At 34.5% G+C, this 23,668-nt stretch overlaps 2 protein-coding genes and 1 long non-coding RNA gene across 4 annotated transcripts; 2 read left to right on the top strand and 1 right to left on the bottom strand.

Annotated features, from left to right (window-relative positions):
• Positions 1–658: 658 nt before the first annotated feature.
• LOC136209427 (transcription factor bHLH111) lies at positions 659–5,775 on the top strand. The gene is made up of 7 exons (XM_066000886.1): positions 659–1,177; positions 1,512–2,304; positions 3,784–3,903; positions 4,511–4,582; positions 4,754–4,819; positions 5,203–5,241; positions 5,454–5,775. The coding sequence occupies exons 1-7, from the start codon at positions 828–830 to the stop codon at positions 5,619–5,621; spliced, it is 1,608 nt and encodes a 535-aa protein (XP_065856958.1). The 5' UTR covers positions 659–827; the 3' UTR covers positions 5,622–5,775.
• Positions 5,776–6,781: 1,006 nt separating this feature from the next.
• Positions 6,782–7,716, bottom strand: LOC136209153 (uncharacterized). Its single transcript, XR_010677407.1, has 2 exons — positions 7,505–7,716; positions 6,782–7,062 (listed from the first exon to the last, which is right to left on the bottom strand). It is a non-coding gene; the product is annotated as an uncharacterized lncRNA (long non-coding RNA).
• A 1,839-nt stretch (positions 7,717–9,555) lies between these two features.
• On the top strand, positions 9,556–22,457 carry LOC136209082 (protein CHROMATIN REMODELING 19). Of its 2 annotated transcripts, none has more exons than XM_066000453.1 (12): positions 9,556–10,429; positions 12,646–12,763; positions 16,483–16,523; positions 16,615–16,865; positions 16,948–17,128; positions 17,487–17,672; positions 17,810–17,998; positions 18,096–18,254; positions 19,877–19,954; positions 20,067–20,203; positions 21,383–21,601; positions 21,742–22,457. In XM_066000453.1, exons 1-12 carry the CDS (start codon positions 9,842–9,844, stop codon positions 21,908–21,910), a joined length of 2,316 nt encoding a protein of 771 aa, XP_065856525.1. In that variant the 5' UTR covers positions 9,556–9,841; the 3' UTR covers positions 21,911–22,457. The 2 variants fall into 2 exon arrangements, with proteins under 2 accessions (XP_065856525.1, XP_065856526.1); XM_066000454.1 differs by having other exon boundaries at positions 9,557–10,429; positions 17,810–17,983.
• Positions 22,458–23,668: the final 1,211 nt, after the last annotated feature.

Below are 23,668 nucleotides of genomic sequence, written 5' to 3' on the forward strand. Positions count from 1 at the left end.
AATAATAATAATAATAATAAATAATGATAAATTATAGATAAATAATAATAGTGATAATAAATTATATATAAATATTTATAATTATAATAAATAATAATAAATTACTGAATGCTGAAACTGAATATTAAAATTGGATGTAAAAATTGAATGCTGAACTGAACTGAATCGAACTGAACTGAACTAATTGTTACTGAAATTAAGTAATAAAGAACATGGTCTTACAAGAGGATTTACATATTGCTTCACCTGTGAAGACTCAAATGACAATAAGAATCAAATCAAGATAAAGATACTAGAAGAGTGACTTGCTTACCTTTTGAGGCTTCCAAAAATAATCAAATGTTGGTATTTATTGACATCAAGCGAGAGAAAGAAGCACACAACAAATTCAGTCCATTAACAAAAGAAACATTTAAACAAAACTCACCCCAACAACCAATTAAGAAGCTTGTTAATCATAAGGCCAAAAACTCCCCCTTGCCTAGCTTGGCCTGGCCCAACACCCTCCTCCCCTTCTCTCAAATATAATAATTGCCCACCATTTCAACCTTAGTGGACTAATTCAGGTTGCATATTTTATTGTCTCCCATATAAAGTAATTCATGCATTCATTTTAACACTATCATCTTCATCTCTACACCTACGTCACCCCCAATACCCTTATTTATAGTCTTTTCCTTTTTTAACTTCTACAAATGTATCACACCCAAAATTGGTTACCTTTTACTATATTGTTTTATATTCTCCTTAAATTGCCACCCTAGCTACAACCCAAACAAAGAAAGAAAGAAAGAAATCCAACATTTCAAGCATTCCTAGAGAGAAAGATGGCTCAAGAATGCACCGAAAGCTCCGTGGCAATATCCCCGGTGACGCCTTCAGGCGGCGGATGGTGGGATCTTCATTATCATCATGCAAGCTCTTTATCTTCTTGTTGGACTAGTAATGATCATAATCATAGTAATAACCTTTCTAGCCCTTGGCATCAACCAAACCCTAGCTCAAATTCTTCTTGTGAAGAAGATGTTTCCATGTCTACATCTTTCACTAATGCTTCCAATCACTCCGGCTTGACTGTCGAGTCGGCGAGACGACTTGTTGAGCCGTCTGCTTCTTCTCCAACGGAGTTAATGGGTGAACATGCCTCGGATACTCAACTATGGAGCCATATTCTATTGTAAGTTATTGATGAAATTTATATTCATTAGATATATAGTATATCCATACACATCATTATATAAATCTTGAATTATTTTCCAATAAGGTGAGTGGAAAGAAGAATCTTTTGATCCAAGGAATTAAAAGAAGAAAAGTTTGATAAAAAAAATGGCTATATACATAGCACTATGATTGTCACAAAAATTATTGTAATGAAATGTTATTATGCGTTACAATAATTTTATTAATGTTACGATATCTATATTATTGTAACGTTTTAAGTTATGAATTTGATATCGCTTTAACGAAAAAATTTAGAATACTCATGGATTATGGTACTCGTTATCTTGCAGAGGGGTAGGAAGCAACGGAGAGCCGCAAAACAATCAAGACGTTGGAGAGAACTTACTTGACGCGCTATCATCTAAGAGCATCTCATCGGGGATATTCGAACCCGCATGTGATTATTTGAAAAAACTCGATAGCAATTGGGAATTCACAACCAATCCATCATCATTAAACAACTTTGACAAACATATGAATGGTTTTACTACTACTAGCGATCATCATCATCATCATCATCCTCATCATCATCAACACGAGTTGATCGAAAACGAAAGGGTGACAAAGTTGTCTAATTTGGTCAGCAATTGGTCTATTGCACCACCTGATCCAGGGCTAGTTAGTAACTGTGAGTTTGACCCAATAACATGTAACATATCATTGAATTCTTCGATGAACCACTTCTCTCAGCCCCAAAACTTCAGTGATTCGACACCATACGCGACGGGGATGAATAGAGTTTCTGGTTTTTCACATGGTTTGAAGGTGGAAAATGTGGAAACACAAGGTGGATATGTTATGAGAAGGCCTTTTGGTAGTAATATTAATGATGGTGGATATAGTTTTGGAATGAATAATAGCAACTCAGGTATGGGAGATAATGGAAAATGCTATTATGGAGTTGTTCCAGCTGCTGGTGGTGATACTAGTAATACATGTACAACTGCAAGAAATTTTACAGATGGGATTAATTTTAATGTACGGCTTCATAAGCCATTGATGGATGTTCATGGCCATAAACCAAGCTTTAAATCACTGGCCTTATCTGATTGCAGAAAGCAAGGGCTTCAAACTTCTCTACGGGTATGTACTGTGACTTGATTTTTCTTTTTTGTCTCTCACCATTTTTTTAATTATTGTTTTGGTTCTATTGAAAGAAACAAGTTTGAATGAAATATTTGGTGGTCAACTGAAAAACTATATGCAATTGTTTTCGTGGTATTCTATCATGATTCTGTTCATGTTGAATATAAGAGAAATAATGACACTCAAGAATAGTTTTTCTTATTATCTCCGACACTCAAGAATATAGGAGCGGCCTCTTGCCAAATAAATTGACAGGGGAAGGCTTGCCCCCAGTACACCTTTGTGGTGGGATCCCTCTCTGGACCCTCTCTCAGCAAGAACGTGTAATGCACCGGGCCGCCCTTTAATACACCCTTATAGGTGAATGTTTCTTGAAACATGTAGAACACAAACACAGCATATCATGTGTTAAATTTTATCAATAAATGAGTTTGTCGGGATTTAAACTCTCGAACATTTGATCTAATAGGTCACAGTATTATGTAAAGCAACTGTTTTACCCAATAAGTTTAAGTTGATAGGTGTGTCTGAAAACAGTTTTTATTATTACCTCTCACAACTGCCGCACTTTTATTTCTTAACATCAATCATTTCCCACGAAGTCGTATTCATCCCCTTTTGATTAGTTGAGTTTATTACTAGAGAAGTTTTGGAATACTTTCGGAGTAATACCCTTAACTAATAGTTAGTTACTTTCACATGTACACACTTCTTTGTTAAGATCAATCATCTTTAATGAAGTGATATATGTCATTATTTTGATTCGTTGATATATTATTGTCGGAGGATAATATAAAAGCTATTATCGAAGCTTAACTGTCAGCTAAAACTTTTAATTCAATTGGTTTCTTGATGCTAGACTATAGTAAAATTTATCATTATGGAAATTTTGGAGAACTCTTGAAATTTACACTTAACGAATTAACTAACGGTCAAGACCCATTTATATATTTTATATTAATCTCTGACACACACCCACCCGCAAATTCACATTGGACTTGCAGCCTGTACAACACAAGCCTATCCTGCTCTGATATCATGTTATATAACCATTTTAACCAACAGCTCAAACTCGTAGTTAAACCCCAATTATATATCTTATATCAATCTCTGACAATATGTATATATATATTTTTTTTTAACACCAATAATCTTCCATAGAGTGATACAAATATGCAATACTATTTTGATTGATCGAGTATATATTACTCCGGAAATATAATAAAATTCCTCATCATTTCTTAACGAATTTGTGTATTGACACTTACAAATGGACCACTAATCAACTTGATGAGAATGAAAGTTCTTATTGAATAATGATTGCTAGAAGGTTCATAATTCACCTAAGCATTTTACTTTTTGTTAGGTCAAAATAGTCTAATCAATTAATTATAATATTTTTCTCTAAAGCATTCATTTTTTTATTTTTGTCTCTAAAGCATTCATTGACATACGGTAGTCTTGTATTGCATGCAGACAGGAAGAGGACAGGGTATTACAACAAGTGAAGCAAAAAAGAAAAGATCAGATGATAATCCAGATACCATACTCCTAAAAAAACCAAAACATGACACCTCCACAGCTTCATCTGTCAAGGTATAAAAGAAAAAACATATATAAACGTCGTTGTCGTGTCAGAAATTAATCAGTTCGAGCCTTGTCACAATGATTAATATAAGATTTATAATTGGACCTTAACTATCAGTTTGAACTGGTGGTTAAAACGATTCCATGACATGGTGTCAGAGCCTCTAGGACCAAACCGTTTAGGGTTGGAGTCCTGACAACCTCATTAATTCGTGGAATTAAAAAGGCATGACGAGATGGGCCTGTATTGTTCATGCTGCAAGCCCAATGAGTCTTTACGTGTGGGAGTGTGTTATAGATTAATATAAGATATATGATTGAGTCTTAACTATTGGTTAAACTGTTGGTTAAAACGGTTTCATGACATTATTGTGTGACTGAAATGTCACGTTCGAGAACAGCCTCTCGCCAAAACATTAGGCCGAGGAAAGCTTACCCCAATACACCCCTGTTGTAGGATACCTCTCCTGACTCTCGCTTAGAGAGAAAGCTTAGTGCACTGATAGGATATCTCTCCGGACCCTCGCTTAAAGGGAAGGTTTAGTGCACTGTGTTGCCCTTTAATCGGTTCGAGATTGTTCAGACACGGACTAATTAACTTGATTTAATTGTATAGATGCAGGCACCAAAAGTCAAGCTTGGGGACAGAATCACAGCCCTTCAACAAATTGTGTCGCCATTTGGAAAGGTAAACTCAGTGGCCACTATGTATGGCTCTTTTCTTCTCTAAATAAATACAGAAAGAAAAAAAAGCTAATATGGTCCTTTTTTAATTAGTTTCTTTTGTTTAAGTACCTTAACTTTTCTCCTTTTCATTTTCATGATGGTTATCTTCCTTTTTTTTCTGTTAAAATTTCAGACTGATACAGCATCTGTGCTATTGGAAGCAATTCAGTACATAAAGTTCTTGCAAGAACAAGTGCAGGTATTATTATATATATATATATATGATTAGATAAAATAAAACAACCGAAAGAAAATTCAACACACACGTTTGAAGAAGATATATAGATAATGATTGTGATGACTTTTCTAAAAAATAATTAAAAAATTTATCATCATATGTGGGTTCTCCTGTATGCTAATTAAATATTAATGGAAGAAAAGAGGAGTGGTAGTTGTTAATACAGTATTGCAAAAAGAACTAGAATACAAAAAATAAATAAAGGAAGAAGATCAAAAGAAGTGATATATAATATCCTTAATTCATTAATTAATTAATTAATTATCATGCTTTAGAATATATATCATTATAGTATTTCAAAGTTAAAATGAACTAATTTTTGTTATGATGGTGATTATGTGCAGCTGTTGAGTAATCCATACATGAAGAACAATGCTCACAAGGTAATTAAATATGAACATATAATTAGTGAGATGATCAAGTCCCGTTTATTTCGGCTGTTCCTGTTTGCTGTTGCTGTTAACTGTTTGCTGATAGATAGTAGATATTAATTGTTTTTTCTCTAAAAAAGCAGCTGTTTCGTAATTTTACCAAACACTTTTTATCTTTTGTTTAGTATTTTGTTTAGTATTGAATTTTGTTGGTGGAATTGCAGGATCCATGGGGAGTGGGATTGGAAAAGAAAGAGAAAGGAGAGATAAAAGTTGATTTGAAGAGCAGAGGTCTATGTTTAGTTCCTATTTCATGCACACCTCAAGTTTACCATGAGAACACAGGATCAGATTATTGGACACCAACATATAGAGGATGTTTGTATAGATGAAATCTTTATTTTTACATAATTGATAATAAGTTGGTGATGAGTTTTGTGGTTCTAGTCTAGCAATCAATGTGTAATCCACTTCATTGACTACAATTGTTATATATATATATGTTAGTATCATTCTCTAATTATAGTAGACATTTGTTAGAATGTTTAGAGGTTTAAATGATTAATATGTGATATTGTAGGAAGAAACTTATGGGTTGTGTCGTAGCCAGTATCACTGTTTTGAAAGCAATTTCAGCAGACCGATTTGTAATTTGAAATCTGATCGCTCCTTAAGATTAATACAATTATCTTTCAACTTGTGCATTCAAAGTCGAAAATAATGGAACAAAAAAATTGAGATGCCGGGAGATTTAAATTTTGCAAAAAGCTTTTGTCAATTCAATGTGTGGAAAAGAACGTGAAAAGAAATTATAATAGTCGAGAAAAATCAAGAAGTTAACGTAAGATATTTTCTTACTATTTCAAAAAATAAAAAAAATTGTTGAAAAAAATCAAGTAAAAAAATTTATCAAAAAAAAAATAATAAATTGACCCACGCCCTGCCAAGAACCGTGGACGGTGTGAGCATATAGTATATTTACCAAATCTATCTTACACGATTTCAAGACAAATAAAGCCCAACATAATATAAACCATTACAAAGTTTCTCAACACTTTTCTGTCTGAGATAGAAAAAGCTACAAACGACATTTGTCTTACACAAGACATTTTATCCACAATCCCCGCAAAATGGCTTTGTAGCAAAAACCGAGGGAAAAGAAAACATAATATTTATAGGCAAAAAAAAAAAAAAGACTTTGAAAAACTTAAGTATCAATAACTTTCTATTGACTGACACGTAGTGAAGTGAGATAACAACTTATAGTTTTTTAAAGTGAAGTACTTTTGAATTTCAATACTTAAATCGGAATCCCACATCACACTTTAAAACCTTTGAAAACTTTCTTGTTCCGCGACAAAGTATGGAGGTAAATTACATACGTGATGTACAATCTTTACCCTAAATCACACTTTGGTGTACAATCAAAATTTTGTCACACTAAACCGCACGAACTTCAGATGACCTCCCACTAAAGTGTACAGCCGGTTTTTATGACCGGTCAACGCTGGTCAAAGTTGCCACATCATCATTTTTCATTATAACATTAAAAAAATGGAACCCACTCTTTATAGAATTACTAAAATAGCATTATCTTTTATAAAAATTACTAAATTATCTTCAACTTCTTCCTTCAACTCTTCTCTCCCTACCATTTCTCTCTCACTCCTCTCTCTCTCTCTCTCCCACGTATGCCCAGTCTTCCAGAATAATTGTCACATCACCCAAAAGCTTGCTCAATTCTTCATCGTTCCTCATAGCTAGTTGAATATGGTGAGGTACAATTCGAGTCTTCTTGTTGTCTCGTGCTGCGTTTCCTGCTAATTCAAGGACCTGAAACAATATGATAAATATGTTCTATAAGAAAGCAGGAGAACCAATTTCAGAATAACAAAGCATCTAGCTTTTTTTCACAATTTATGAATTAAAGTAAAAGAGGACCAAACGTGATATTCATTTCAAGATCCAATTTTTACATTTCAAAACCGAAAAACAATATCTGATAAGAAAAAACAACAATTCAATTCGAGATCCCAATTTTTAGATACATAGAGATGTATTTAATTATTTAACAAAAATGAATCTAACAAGCATCTGGCGAAAGAAGAAAAAACCAAAAAATCTCATCCAAATCCAAAAGTGCAAGATAACCATAATAGTTCGAATTTACACTTTAATATGAAATCGCGACAATTGAAAGAATTACCATCTATAAAATTCCGAATATCGAACGATCGTTAATATAAATCTGTTATAGTTAAAAAAGAAAGGATACCTCAGCTGCAACTCGAGAACGGTGGCAAGATAAACAGGAGCGCCGGCACCAACACACTCAACATACTTTTCGGCCTTCAAGAACCTAGCTATACGACCAACGGGGAACTGCAAACCGGCCTTGCTATTCCTGGATGTAGCCTTCTTGGAAGACTGGGCATATGCGGTATAGAGAGAGAGAGAGGAGCCAGAGAGAAATGGTAGAGAGAGGAGTTAAAGAAAGAAGATGAGGGTAATTTAGTAATTTGTACAAGAGATAATGTTATTTTAGTAATTTTATAAAGAGTGGGTCGCACTTTTTTTTTTAATGTTATAATAAAAAATGATGATGTGTCAACTTTGACCAGCGTTGACCGGTCATAAAAACCGGCTGTACACTTTAGTGGGAGGTCACCTGAAGTTCGTACGGTTTAGTGTGACAAAATTTTAATTGTACACCAAAGTGTAATTTAGGGTAAAGGTTGTACACCACGTATGTAATTTACCCCAAAGTATGGTGTTTTTAATGGCATGCTCACATCTTAACTCTTATAAGTGCTCTAAAAACAGTTCAAGTATTTTATAGAAGGTGATTCATATTCACACTTAAATAGGTGATTTCAATATGAAACCATTAAAAGTTTCTAATAACTCAACATCCAAAGTTATCCATTAAATTCACTGTAAATGACATCACAAGACTAGGTTATGGATCGATCACACACTATCATATGTCAGGAACTAGAAAAATATAGTGCTTAAATATGATGATATAGTTTCATCTGACCATAAGCGGAATCTATCAGACCTAACTTTAGCCTCATTTCCCTCAACATTTTAATAATAAATCTTCTTGGTATTCTTCAGTGAAAGGATCTACTAAATTTCTCTCGGATCTCACATATTCTAATGAAATTATTTTGTTTGTCAAGAGTTGTTTTAACACACTATTTCTAATGTGAATTAATATGTCTTTTTTTTCATTATAAACACTATTTTTGGAAACTGCCTATGAATTACACTGCAGTAGGATAGATGCAAAAGACCTTCCATACTATGGAATGTCGAATAACAAACTTATCAACCATTTCATATATATGACTAGCTAATTCTAGAACTATAAACTTAGATTTTTTGGTTGAGCGATATAATACACGTTTGTTTTGACGACTTCCAAGAGACGGCACCACTACCTGAAATAAAAATATAACCATTGGTGGAGGCCTCAACCCATCATTATCAGACACTGTTTGCGTCATTATATCCTTCTAAAATAGTAAGAAATTTACTAAAATGCAAACTCAAATATCCATGATAAATTTCAAGTATTTAAATAAATCGTGACGTACATTCTCATGTTCACTATTTAGATTGCGAATATATTTGCTCAATCTACTAGCGGCATAACTTATGTCAGATCTAATATGATTCATTTAAAAAATTAGACTACCACATATTCTTCTTGTAAAACATTGTTTCCTCCTTTATTACTTTTAAGAAATAAAAAATTAAAATTTATCCATAAAAAAAATTAAAATTTATAAAATAAAAAAGTATATTAGTATGGGCTGGCATGGGATTGTGGGTTTAATCCACCCGACCCGAACCTGAGACATATTTAATATGGGCTAAGTTGAGTTTGGGTAAGAAGTTTTTTGGGTCAAATACATGAATATCATAATTAAGTACAAAATTACAACTAAGTCATATCACCAAATTTAATTCTTAATATGTCACTATTCTCTACATATTCTGATTTTACACAATAATTTAAAAATTCTAGACTCCAATTCATAAATCATAAATCCTAAAAAATATATTCTAGACTTCTAATTTATAAATTCTAATCCTTAAAATATATTAAAAGTACTGATTTTACTAATTTGACATAATCTAAGATTATGACTTGACATAGTTGTAAATAATTTTTAAAAGATGAATTTCTGTGTAATTTTCCCAAGTTTTATTCATGTAGTCCAGCCCAAACGCGATCCGGCCCGATACATGAAAAAGTCCATACTTAAGTCCGGGCCTTACAAATGAATCATGGCAGACTTTTGAATGGATCCATCGCCAAAGGTCATAACTCCCTCTCTCTCGCTCTCTCCCTCTCTTCCTCGACATTTCTTTCGTTAAATTTTCTGAATCAAAGTGAAATGTGCAATTCGCGCTTCTTCTTCTTCTTCTTCTCTCAACTAATCAACTTTTGAATTCTCTTTCCTGCTTGACCTAGTTTGTTTGTCTCCACTACCGGCAGTCTTCTACTTTTTCTCCGGTCTACCCTTCAGCGTCTATCATATCACAGAAAGGAAAATATCATTTCTTCTTCTTCTTTAGTTTATGTGCATGTAATGTAAGAATGAAGCGAGCGTTCGAAGAAATCTCCGACGACGAGTGGGCTAATCACTCCTTCAAGCCCTCGCGCGTTCTTAAATTGGCGCCTACTCGTAAGCTGAAACAAAAAACAGCCGCTTCTACTTCTACTCCTCGTCCTATTGAATCCTTCGCTTTTAAAAAGGAAGAGGATGCGCTTGATTGTGATAGCAGCAGCTCCGAAGATTGCGTCGAGATTACTCGACCTTTCAATTTGGAGGATGATGACGTAGAAGAGGAGGATTTTGAGGAGGTTGCGAGGCCGCCGGCTGTAAATCGTGGTCGTCGATTTATAGTTGATGATGATGATGAGGAAGAGGAGGAAGTAAAGGAAGAGGAGAGGATGGTGGTGGAAAGTGACAAGGAATTAGATGAGGTGTATGATTTAGACTCAAGCGATGAGGACCTGGAAGAGGAGGAATTGGAGTTCCAAGAGGAAGATGTTGTAGGAAATGCTTTGCATAAGTGCGCTAAGATTTCGGCGGAACTCAAAAGAGAGTTGTATGGCTCTGCAGGTACCTCTTGCGACCGGTATGCGGAGGTGGAAGCTTCTTCCGTGAGAATCGTCAAACAGGTACTTCTTTGCTGTTAGTGATTCTTCTAATGTTACATTTTGAGCTGAGATTATTTCTACTGGATTGCTAGTGAAAGATAGAACTGGAGTTTTGTGCTTTGGTTACCGAGTTTAATTGGTGTGCTTGAAAGTAATTATGCATCCTTTTGTGCTTTATAATCGCTAATGAATCATTTCTCCTCTCTTTGCCGAGTGAAGTGATAAACCAGTAATTGTAGTATAAAATTTCTGTGCTAAAAAAGGGAAAAAAAATTGTTACTTTAATGAGCTTAACTTTGATCCATCAATATTTATGTTTTTATTTTGTTCACTTTTCAATAGTTAGTCCTTAATAGATGAGGAAGGAGAATAACAAGAAAATTAAGCACTGAATTTGTGTAAACAAACCACAACTTGAAAAAGTTTAATTTTCGCGACCTATCTAATCTTCTTCTTCTTGACAATATTTATTGAGAAGAGTTCATTTTTTAGATGCTTAATTTTTTTGTATCCTAAGTTGTCAAATCGAGATTCGACTCCTGAATCGAAATCATCATTTTATGAATCGCGACTCGTGTTCAAATTCATAATATTATAAAAAATAAAATATTTACCATGTTAAACCTAAGATATTATCAAATATTAGTCTAGATTGAGTTTAGTAGTTTCTGTTGTTGAAGTTTTTGACGAACAACGATGAAGATAATTTGGTTTCGATCAACTGTTGTTGCACCACGACAAAGTAAATACGTTTTCTAAATGGGATTGGATGGGACTTGCATATTGAAATTGTAAAATCATGTTAATATGTTTTGATTTGTTAATTGATTATAATAATCTTATTTCTTATTCTTTAAATTTCTTTTTGTTTTTTTTCCACTAATTTATCTCCTTCCTTAATTAGAGTTATAGTTTTCCTAAATAACAATATGGAATCTGTGGTAATTTAGATTCGCCCTATAGATCCAGCTCGAAATAGAGCTGAATCGAATCGTGAATCGTAAGATTCTAATAACAGTTAAAACAATTGCCTAGACTGTATTGTAAGACCTAGTTTACTCAATTGTCCGGAGGGTCATTGTGCTGCTCTCTTTTCCATTCCTTAATGAAGCTGTTTCTTTTTACCTTGCCTGAAGCGTAAGAACAGTTGAATTGAGACCATAGTTGTTAGAATCGTACGAGTCACGAGTCGACTCGTACGATTCGATTCATGAAGAATTCGAGTCGTATCTATGGTACGACTCGGAAGCTTCATGAATCGGCCCGAGTCACCGAGTCGGTCAATTCAGGCCATCATTTAAAAAAAAAATAATTCAGTTTTTAACAACTCAAAAACGTACAGCAGAAGAAGATGACTATTCACTTTACAAAAAAAAAAAAAAAAACGTGCAAAAGTTATGAAACAAATAGTTTCGATTAGATGACTCTTCCCTTTACAAATTCCAAAACCTTCCCTCTTCTTTTATATTTATTTGTTATTATCTTCTTCTTCTCTCTATTCTTTCTATTTTCTATGTTCGGTCTGTCTTACTTTCTTTTATAACTTGATATAATTTCTATTTAGATATTAAACATTTTTGGACTAATATTTAAAGTTAAATATGGTTATATTTATTTTTTTTATAGCATTTTGAATTTGATCAGAATCTTACGATTCGATTCACGAGTCCTATTTGCAAAATGAGATTTCGAGTCACGAGTCGAATCTCGATTTAACAACTATGATTGAGACTTTGTCCAATGATTGGGACGAAGTAGTCTTTCTCTGTTTTGGTTTGGTAATTACTGCAGGCATGAGAGAGAAGCTAAGTTAGGTTTCCAATATTTTATTCCGTTCTTTCATTTAAGATTGAATTAATTAGCTCAATTTGGCTATACCAACTTTATGGAATTAGATATATCAATAGCTGAAAAGTTACCTATCTTAGGTGCTTTATGTTGATTAGGTAGTGAAGGTTTCACTTCAAATAAGCTGATTGACTGAATTAGGCTGAGTTGAAGTGCATCTACTCCGTTGCATGCCTACACATTCATGACTGTGTAAGTGGGCATACAGATGTATTCACAATCACATTCGTGGCTGTAACGTTCCCTGTGATGTGATTCACTTTTGTAAATAAGTATGTGATTCATAACTATGATTTTCTTGCTTATGATTATCCAATAATATATGAGATTTTCCTTTTTTATTGGTCAATTACTCTAGTTTGAATTGAAATCCCTTTGTATTTTTGCAGAGTGATATTGCCGCAGCATGTGCAGTGGCAGATTCAGATTTCCAGCCTCTTCTCAAGCCATATCAACTAGTTGGTGTGAACTTTCTTCTTCTGCTCTACCGAAAGGGCATTGGAGGAGGTAGTTCTCCTATTTCTTTATCGTTCTGTTGCGTTTGATATCTGCCTTTGAGCCCTTCTTTAAACGGTATATTATTTAAGATGGTTATGAAATATATTGACCAATTAACTATTCCCTTGAAGGAGTCTATAGCATTCTCGATTTTTTTTTTTTTTCCATATTAGGTTGTAAAACGTTTTTACCGTTGCGCCAAGGCTCGCCCTCTTGCCAATTAAATTGGCAAGGGAAGGCTTGCCCCCAATACACCCTTGTGGTGGGACCCCTCCCCGGACCCTCGCTCAGCGGGGACGCGTAATGCGACCGGGCCGCCCTTTATTAGGTTGTAAAGATCTCGGGGCAGGTACAATTATGATTTTTTTGAGTAGATAAAAAAGAGGTTCTGCGCTGTATTAGCCTAAGGTGGTGTTTGTTTAGGTGATGGATCAAACATGAGGAAAGAGTCTATGGAAAAATATGACACATATAACTTGGATATGGAGACTAAGGTTGGGTCTGATAATTTATGTAAAAGAACACCATACTTCACATAAGTAGAGTGTTTGTTGCTGGTTCCCTAACCATGCAGCATTTAGCATTGTATTACCATTGGAAACACTCTCAAGGGAATTAGTTCTGCTCAAATAAGTATAACAGTTTTAGGTTTGTTGAGACATGTGATTTCAATTTTGTCATGTAATATGGACATATCACGTCAACTGTTCGATATGTTCCTCTTTGGCTGAAGTATACAGGGAGCCTCTTGTTCCTCTTTGTAGATGATATTGTGTTGGTTGATGAGACGAAAGAAGGAGTGGAGAGGAAGTTGGAACTATGGAGACAAACTCTAGAATCTAGAGGCTTTAAGTTGAGCCGAAGTAAGACAAAATATTTGGAGTGTAAGTTTAACGGCCATAGGAGTAGGGAGGCAGAGACAATCACCCTAGATGGGAGAGTTGTTCAAGCCTCGGATTGCTTCCGGTATTTAGGATCTATTATCCAAACGGATGGAGAAGTAGATGGAGATGTTGCTCATAGGATTAAATCTAGTTGGTCAAAGTGGAAGAGTGCTACGGGTTTCCTTTGTGACCCCGGCATGCCTAATAGATTGAAGGGAATATTCTACCGCACGACAATCAGACCAGCATTGTTATATGGTACGGAGTGTTGGGCAGTGCAACACTGTCACATCCATAAGATGTCGGTGGCGGAGATGCGTATGTTGAGATGGATGTGTGGTCATACGAGAAAGGATCAGGTGAGTAATGAAATAATTAGGACAAAAGTAGGGGTTACATCTATTGAGAATAAAATGAGAGAAAACCGACTAAGGTGGTTTGGCCATGTGAGACGTAGAGCGCTTGATGCGCCAGTTAGGAGTACCGAAGAGTGGCAAAGGGATGTAGTGGTGAGGGGTAGGGGAAGACCTAAGCAAACTTGGAGGAGAGTGATTGAGAGTGATATGAGTTTACTGGGAATTGAGGAAAATATGGTAGTGGATAGGACGGAGTGGAGGGAGCGAATTTGTGTCGCTGACACGACTTGATTTCACGGTTTTATATAATGGTTCATGTTAGCCGACCCTGAATCATTTCGGGACTGAGGCTTTGTTGTTGTTGTTGAATCGGTTGTAATCCTTGAAGGAGTCATTATAAATCTCTAACATCACCTTGTCATTCTAGGACTGATTCACTTGTCCTTAGTGTTAAAGGAAGGTGTTGACCTTTTCTTTCTTGAGATAGTGATAATTAGGAGATCAACAAGCTGTCTCTTTTCCTTCTTATATTATTATTTTGTGTATTTGAATAAAGAGAACACTAAATTTTCTCCTTTAACAACCCCCCCTACCAGCTCATTTGTTCCTTGAGTTGAAGATAAAGTTTGAACACTACTAAAAAAACAAGTTATCTTATATTATGTAAACCGGAATCCTGTTTGCTGAATCCTTTCAGCCCACATTGATATAATTAATTTCACTCATTTATTATTATTATTATTATTATTATTATTATTATAATATTTTCATTTGTTGAATTCAAGGGTTCAATGTGCATCATAAGCACATTGCTAGGGTCTAAGAGCATCTACAAGAGACTTTTAGTCCACTCTCTAAAAATAATATAAACAATTGACTTTTAGCCTTTGTTTGGGAGTTTGTAGGTTAATGGAGGTGAGAGTTAAATGAGGTAATGGAAAGAAAGGGAATGATGGAAATGAAAGTTAAAAATTAACCTTGTTTAGAAGTTTAGAGAATGTAAACGAGGTTAAAAGTTGAACTTGGTTTGGGAGTTTAAATATTGAGGGTAAGGAAAGTTAAATTTACTATGCAGAGACAAAAAAATTTAATGATCTTTCCGTTACTTCCATTAACCTCCAAACTAGATTAGAGTTTGGAGGTTAAAGGAAGTAAATATTAAACTTCCATTAATCTTCATTTACTCTCCAAAAACAACTCCTAAGCAAAGTTAATGTGATATTTAACCTTCCATTACTCCCATTTACCTCCATTAACTTCCTCCCAAAACCCAAACAAGGGCTAGTGATTTGAGGAGTGACTAATACATATCATCTCCAACAATACTCCTCATATTCACTCATTATTTATATTTACCAATAGTGAGAGAGAGACTACTCAATAATAAATTATTAATTAAAAATGAAATAAGGAGTGAACTAGGACTGAAGAGAGGCTCCTCAATAATAGAGAGGGAATGGAGACTCTTAGTGAGTGACTAAGAGTTGGTTTTTAACCCAAACTCCTCAAATTTTAACTTAAGAGCCCAACAAAGGAGTCTCTCTGTAATCTAATGTAACAAAGTAAAAATTTGGTGACTCAGTAGATAGAAACCAAAAAGCTAGGGGCTTGATAGTGGTTTTTCTCAAATCCAAATTAGGGGGGGGGGGGGGGGGGGAGTTGATCCTTCATTGATTGTCGCATATCTCATTCAGTGGAAAAAGAAAAAATATTCATATTGCACTGCTTCCATATCATTTGAGGAAATATATTAATAACTTGTAAACTAAGCATGGTTTCAAGAGTCTTGTTGTAGCTTGTGCATGTAGTTAGGCAAGGTCCTGACTAATTTTGTGTCTTAACTAATTGAAGAAACATGATAGGATTGTGAGAATTTTATAGGAGAGGTAATGGGATTTGGGAACAAGTTCATGACATTATTTCTTGAGAAAATTTAATTTTAAAGTGAGTGCTAAGAAATGAATGGCCATGATTGAGCCCTTCCTAGATCTCCAATGATACTTATGTACTACTTTAAGCCTTATGGATAGTTAGGAATTTGTTAATGAATATAATGTTTTGGCTTCTGTTCAGTTTGAAAAGTTTCTTTTCACTTATTCCTTTTATAAATTTCTCGAGAACTTTTAATATATTCGCGGGGAATAAGAATTTCTCAAAACTCTAAAATTTCAGGTTATCCTACCCAAACCATCTTATCTTTATCGTATCTGAAAATGCTAAATATAAAATCTGTTTGCTTTATGATTAAATAAAAGTTCTTATATGCCTTCAGCCTTTTGTTCTCTTAATCCTTATGAATATTTCCAAAATAAAAAAACAAGCAAGGTTGAATGTGATGTAAAGTGTTTATACAGTTTGAGAGTTCATGTTTCCTCATTTATTCTATAAAACTGTCAATATCTCCCTTTCTTTGGTTTCGGCATGCATTTTATATATACTTTGAAACCGCTGATGCTGTGTATTGACTTACATATGGTATTATATGCAGCCATATTGGCGGATGAGATGGGGCTCGGAAAGACAATACAGGTATTCGAGTATCCATTCTTTTTCCCCTTCATTGATATTATGGTTATCCTTATAACCGTTTTCAGAATGTAATGATGTTAGTTTGGAACAGGCAATCACATATTTAATGTTGCTGAAACATTTGAACAATGACCCCGGCCCACATTTAATTGTATGTCCTGCCTCCTTATTGGAGAATTGGGAAAGGGAACTGAAAAAATGGTGTCCTTCATTCTCTGTACTCCAGTATCATGGTGCTAATCGAGCTGCCTACTCGAAACAATTGAGCTCTATGGCAAAAGCTGGGATGCCACCTCCATTTAATGTTCTTCTTGTCTGTTACTCGCTCTTTGAACGACACAGGTGTGCTATTTTCTTTTTGGGACATGCCATTATGTTTATGCACACTTATTACACTGACTTACTTTTTGTAATTTATGAGCAGCGCTCAGCAGAAAGATGATCGTAAACTTCTGAAACGGTGGCAGTGGAGCTGCGTTCTAATGGATGAGGCACATGCTATGAAGGATAGGAACAGCTATAGATGGAAAAACCTTATGTCGGTTTCAAGAAATGCAAACCAGCGTTTGATGCTAACAGGGACACCCCTACAAAACGATTTGCATGTACTATTACTCATAGCCATTTTTATAACTTTTGTATGAATGTCTTCAATATGTGTATCTTTATGCTTGCAAGAAAAATTGCAGTTTCGTTGCAATCTTAAAACAGAGGTCTTCTGATGTGAAAGAAGGCTTTTTATGCTCTTCAAAAGAAAGATGTTGAAATTTGAAATGATTTTATCATTTTACATTTCTTTTTTAGATAGTAATGTAGTTTGTGTGAAGTGCAAGTTTTGTTGGGTTTTTTATTTAATTTTATTTTTTCATTGCAATATGTTTGGATATAAAGCGGTTAAATTGTTTGCTTACGTTTAAGTATGAAGCAAGATCATTTGGTTGACATTTTGATTTATGATTGCAGGAACTGTGGTCGTTGCTGGAGTTTATGATGCCAGATATTTTCTCTACTGAAGATGTAGACTTGAGAAAACTGTTAAATGCAGAAGATAGGAATTTAGTTGGCCGTATGAAGTCCATCTTGGGACCATTCATCTTGAGGCGTTTGAAATCTGATGTAATGCAACAACTTGTCCCAAAGATACAGCGGGTATGCTTGTTTACAACATGCATTTTTAACTAATATCCTGTGATTTCCAGTTACTCTCTTTTTGGGATTCACAATAAGAGATTCAGCCATGCTCATGCAGATCTATAGCCTAAAGCAATTAAGTAATGTTTTTATAGGTTGAATATGTTATAATGGAAAAGCAACAGGAAAATGCTTATAAAGAAGCAATAGAAGAATATCGAGAAGCTTCAAGTGCTCGTATTGCAAAACTTTCCAACATTGACTTGAATTCTATTTTTGGAATCATCCCTCGGCGGCAGATTTCAAATTACTTTGTTCAGTTCCGCAAGGTTCTATTGTTGCTCGTAACTTAAATGCTCACACTTTCCTACTCCCTTTGTTTGTGTGATATATTTCATACTTCTCTTTTATCGCTTCTCACAACTTTCATGCTCATTTCAGATAGCAAATCATCCATTATTGGTGAGACGAATTTACAATGATGAGGATGTTGTTTGTTTTGCCAAAAAGTTGCATCCAATTGGTGCATTCGGTTTTGAAAGTACCTTGGACAGAGTTATTGAGGAACTCAAAAGCTACAATGACTTCTCTATTCACCAGGTAATTTTTCTATTTCTTTGGGTTAGTTTGCAATTTTATCATTTGCAAGAAAGCCTTATATTCATCTTTCAAATCTCTGTATAGATTGATTAGCATATGATACTCTGACCACTCTTCCCCTACTCTCAACCTGTTTACAGTAATAATCTAGGCTTCTTAACTGAAATTTCTTAGGCATCTCAACTAGGTGTTTAAGGCTTCCAAACATAGGCCGAGAGATTTGTATAATACTAACTACTCATTAGGAACAATCATATGAAATTTTGATTGATTGAAATTGAACTACAAGAACTTGCAAGAATAGATAATTATAGGCTTAAAATAATCTTAAGACCTTGAGAATTTAGACTCTTCAACAAGTTGTATATGTCAAAAGATTTCAGCTCCTTGAGATAACAAAGAAATTAAAATGCAACGAAAACCAACTAGGATTGAAAATGAACATTACATAAAATTATAAGCCTCCTAAGGATGCTTGGATACATTTTCGCTCAAATAGAAAAAACTACATCTATTCCTCTCTGAATTTTCTGCTTAAAAGTCAAATCCCAAGAATACTAAGGTTTATCCACCTCTCATCATCAAATATGTACCACTTAAGTTCTTAATCATAGAACCAACTTTGGCAGGCCTTCTGTGAAATTCTTGTGGATGTGCTTGGTAAATGAAGAACTATGATCAGCATCTGTATTTAGGTCATAATAGCTTCTATGTTAGAATTGTAATGCTCTACAAATGATAACCCTTGGTATTTACAATATAGCTAAATGGATGCTGCTGTTTAAACTATGATTCTTCCCTGTTCAGAATGCATTTACTTCTTGAAATAAATGTTGTAAACCTTATTCTTGACGTTCTTGCTATTTAGCATATGAATGAAACTGTTGGAGTCCATATCTGCTGTTATGTTGTAATATATCATTCCCTTCTGTTTGATTTGCTTTCAATGTGGCACGCTTCTTCCTATCCTTGCTCACCTTTGAAATTAGCTAGATCACCTCTCTTTATGATTTAACTATTACTTGAAGCACATGAATTCCCCTTAGTTGCTGTTACACACCAAGAGATCCCAGCTAGCCAAAAGGAATTGATAGATACAAGGGAAATGGAATAAACTGCCAATGCATGAACTCTCTCCATTGTATGCCTGTAGTCATGCACATATGTTATTATGGGAGCATTTTGAATATGGTCCTGACTAACATCTGTTTTTTGCACTCAAAAGATATTTTGAATATGATCTATTTGTGCTCCACATGCATTTCTTATAAAATCAAATTATCAAAGTTGTCCCTGCATCAGTTTTAATCTGGACTTATATGTAAATTGGTAGAGTGCTAATAGCACAACTCTTTGTTGGAAGTTCGTTTTTCTGCAAGGTTTAGTTTTTGGTATGTGTCTGAGCAGTTGTGTATCTATCAGTGTTCTTGGTGGCATGAGTATTTTTCTAATGGAGTTGCATTTTACTACAGAAAGTAGTTAATCATCTGTGAACCTGTACAATTACAATTCTGACAATAACGGATATTTTACTTTTGTGAATGAATGGAGTGTTCATTGTCCCAGAATTATGTCTTCAAACTTGAATTTTGATGCGAATTCCAAATTCGAACTTCCTGCAGCTTTTACAGTATCATGGTGGTAAAGGAGCTAAAGGAATCCTTTCAGACAAGCATGTAATGCTTTCGGCAAAATGTCGGGTATGTATTGAGTCATTTCACCCTGATAAATTAATTGGACCTTTCTGAGCTAAATTTGAAAGTACAAACATAAGATTGGCTGTGTAAGTTTTGTCTCTGTTAAATATTGCAGGCACTAGCTGAACTGCTTCCAGAATTAAAGAGGGATGGACACAGGGTTCTGATTTTCAGCCAATGGACTTCAATGCTTGATATCCTAGAATGGGCTATGGATGTAATTGGCTTGACATATAGAAGACTTGACGGAAGGTATCCTATATATTTAACATTCATTGTTTTACCTTTAGGACGAAAGCGACCATTCTGGTTCTAGATATGTCATGCTTATGTTCTTCTCCTGCTTACTACTATATGAAGCTACACCATGTTGAGGGTGCCGTTATCTTTTGCATCACAATCGAAGGATGTAGTTTGAGTACCGAGAAAAAGAAATCTCAAGGATAGACTCTCTATCAAAAGTAGGATCCTGCTCAATGGGACTAATACCATATGAGAGCCTGCTGGGGGGGGGGGGGGGGGGGGTTATTCCAAGGAATAATCTACTTGATGCCCAAACCTCCTTCCCTCTTAAATCTACAGACCTTATGCCAAGCCACCAAAGACTTATGCAGAGAAGAACTATTCCCCTCCACATGAAACAGAGACATTTCTGATAAGGAATTGATTCAGCTAATCTGTTTGAGTTAAAAGGAAAAGGGTTGAAATATACCTGAACTAATAATAATTAGGTTAGTTTTGTTAGTCCAGTTATATTTCAACCCTTTTCCTTTTAACTCAAACAGAGTAGCTGAATCAATTTCTGAACTATTCCCAGTCCAGTTAGTAGAGATGAGGATGTTGAGATGCATTAATGAGAACATACATTTGAGAAAAGTTAGCTATGACACTCGGTGAAGATTAAATGAGATGACATTTATTTAAGGTGGTTTGAACATTTTTTATGCCAGTCTATTGATGCTCTTTAAGTTTAAATGTGAGAGAATAAAAACTCAACGAGAATTGTATAAGAAATCCGAGATTAACTTGGATGGAGGTTGTTAAAATGATTTATTAGATCTTTTCCAAGGATCTTATGAGGAACAGGAATTAATGGACAAGAATCTTTTTCTTTAAGTTTGTGAAGTGTCCAAAAATAATTCAGCCTTTTGAATGGAGCGTAATACAGTGTAATGGATTACTTTCTATTTGACAAACACTCCAACTGGTTGGTACATGTTTCCTGGAGAATAGTTTTAGCTAAACAAAGCAAAACCTTAGATGCAGATAGGTTTTCAGCATGCCACATTAGGGTTCTGAGACTTTAGCAATAATCTTTGCTTCTACTTACTATGTTAAATCTGTTTTTTTTTTTATATACTTGTTATTTTCTAATGTTTTTATGCTCAGTGTTGTCAATAACTTATATGTGGACATCTCTTTGAATAACAGTACACAGGTGACAGATCGACAAAATATAGTCGATGCTTTCAACAACGACACTTCTATATTTGCATGCTTGCTCTCTACTAGAGCTGGGGGACAGGGCTTGAACTTGACAGGAGCTGATACTGTTGTGATCCACGATATGGATTTTAACCCACAAATTGATCGACAGGCAGAGGATCGATGCCATCGCATTGGCCAAATGAAGCCTGTCACTGTATACAGGTGTGTAATGACATGCCCTATAAACAAATGGGAGAAAAAAAGCAGAAGAGCTACTTCTTATATTGTCTTATCCTGTTGTATACTTGAATTATGTGATGCTGCAGAAGTGCATATATTTTACTCTACTTAACCCTCTGCAGGCTAGTTACAAAGAGTACAGTTGATGAGAATATTTATGAGATTGCAAAACGGAAGCTTATTTTGGATGCTGCCATTCTTGATTCCTCTGAAGTGGAGATGGATAATGATGGTGGAAAGTCAGAGAAGACAATGGGAGAGATATTAGCATCACTTTTGATGACTAAGTAAGTTCGTTGATTACTTTTTAAATATCCACAAGGAAGACTCTGGGGACGTCAAGGTATATGCACGAAAGCAAAGAAAATATTTACAATTGATACTCATATCCTGAAAGGTGAAAGACCCTTGAATTCATTGATGAATGATGAAAGCCAAGCCACCAAAGGTCTGCAAGACTTTATTTCATCAAAGTTGAGGCCAAATGTTGGATGGCATTGCATTTTGATACTTCTAGCTAAAGTTAAAGATTAACTGGCAGTCCCCAATACAGGTAAAAGTGTTATCTCTTAGCAATTGAATTGAATGCAAGTAAAATCTTCTCTATAGTATCTTCATGTCAAATACAAAATTAAAAAAACGTACTAAACAAAATGGATTTTGGTGCAACTGTAATTGATTGTCTGGTCTCAGTAGAAAGGTAAATGCAGATGATTGCTTGCTCATTTTGTTGTTTTTAGTAGTTGTTTCTGCTTCAATAGTAGGAAGTCGGTATGAGAATGGGATGGTTTTATTTATTTATTTAGAAAAAGATAATAATAATAATAGTAATTTACTGTGGATATTTTCTTCTTAGGGTGAGTGTGTGATTCTCGCTTCCTACTTTCTCAAGTGAGAATGTGGGGTGCATCCCTTGCTTGTGGAGTTATCTGGAGATGATTTTGTTTTTCTAAGTTTCCTAAGCTTCTGGTTTTCACATATTGACTTTTGTTAACGGTTTGGTTCATAGAATTGAGACTTATTGTGTGAAAATAAAATATTAGAGGTTTAATTTTTATAATTGTGAAAGTTTAAGAGCTTAATCATTAAACCCGTCAAATCTTAGGGTCCGTTTGGCTACTTGCTGTTTGCTGTTTACTGTTTGCCTTTCGAAAATGCTACTTTTACAAAAAAAACATGGATTCTCTACTTTTGTAAAAAGCTACTTTTCAGCTCTAAAAAGCAAACAGGAGGTGTCTAACCAAACACCTAAAACTTTGCCTTTTAAAGTGAAAAGGCAAACAGGAAGCGACAAGTAGGTAACCAAACACCCTCTTAATGAAGTTTTAGAAGCGAAAAGTAGTCGCTTTTTCATCAGCATATACATGAATACTGAATATGCATTCTTGCTAAATATTAATGTCAAACTATTAGTGTGTTCTATAACTAGTTAATTGTGGCATTTGGTTTGGAGCTTCAAGAAAGGATAAGGGAATAAAAAGTCACACTCTTTTTTCTTGGATAAATCTCAAACTCATCTAAGTTGATTATCTAATCCCTCAAGATTTTTCTATTCTCTTTTCCTCCTACACTACTATGTCTCTCTCTAGTTCTTCTAGAATTTTACTTTAGCTCATATTTTAGTTTTTAATTTTAATTTAATTTGGATTCTTATATTTATTTATTTTTACTTGGTAAGCTAATTTCACTTTTAGTTCTATATTTTATTTTATCTACATTTTTACTCTGAAAATAAAGGAAATCAAGGGCATCTCATTCCTTTTTTGGAATAACTACAAATATACATTAAAATTTAATAGTTATTCCTTTTCTTTCTCCTTGTAACTTTGTAGATTCCTTTTTGTTATTTGTGTATGAATCAAAAGTACCTTAAATTGAAACAAAAATCAATAAAAAAATTTCTTTGGGCTATTTTGTTTGTTGAGTTGCATTGATGCATGATTCTCTACATGCGATAAAGACTTGATGCAGTAGGATATTTTTAAACATGGTTCAAAAAGTTGATTGGTTTCTGACAGTGTTTTGTTAGCGGTTTGAATTTAGCAATTT

This window comes from Euphorbia lathyris, chromosome 10 (genome assembly GCF_963576675.1).
Source record: "Euphorbia lathyris chromosome 10, ddEupLath1.1, whole genome shotgun sequence".
NCBI lineage: Eukaryota > Viridiplantae > Streptophyta > Magnoliopsida > Malpighiales > Euphorbiaceae > Euphorbia > Euphorbia lathyris.

Excerpts from the sequence above, each read along its gene's own strand:
- LOC136209427 (XM_066000886.1), top strand. The coding sequence starts at position 828 with ATGGCTCAAGAATGCACCGAAAGCTCCGTGGCAATATCCCCGGTGACG. Across the intron at positions 2,305-3,783 it reads GGCTTCAAACTTCTCTACGG|ACAGGAAGAGGACAGGGTAT; the intron begins GTATGTACTGTG and ends TATTGCATGCAG. Across the intron at positions 3,904-4,510 it reads CCACAGCTTCATCTGTCAAG|ATGCAGGCACCAAAAGTCAA; the intron begins GTATAAAAGAAA and ends TTAATTGTATAG.
- LOC136209082 (XM_066000453.1), top strand. The coding sequence starts at position 9,842 with ATGAAGCGAGCGTTCGAAGAAATCTCCGACGACGAGTGGGCTAATCAC. Across the intron at positions 16,524-16,614 it reads GGCTCGGAAAGACAATACAG|GCAATCACATATTTAATGTT; the intron begins GTATTCGAGTAT and ends AGTTTGGAACAG. Across the intron at positions 19,955-20,066 it reads TGCTTTCGGCAAAATGTCGG|GCACTAGCTGAACTGCTTCC; the intron begins GTATGTATTGAG and ends TAAATATTGCAG.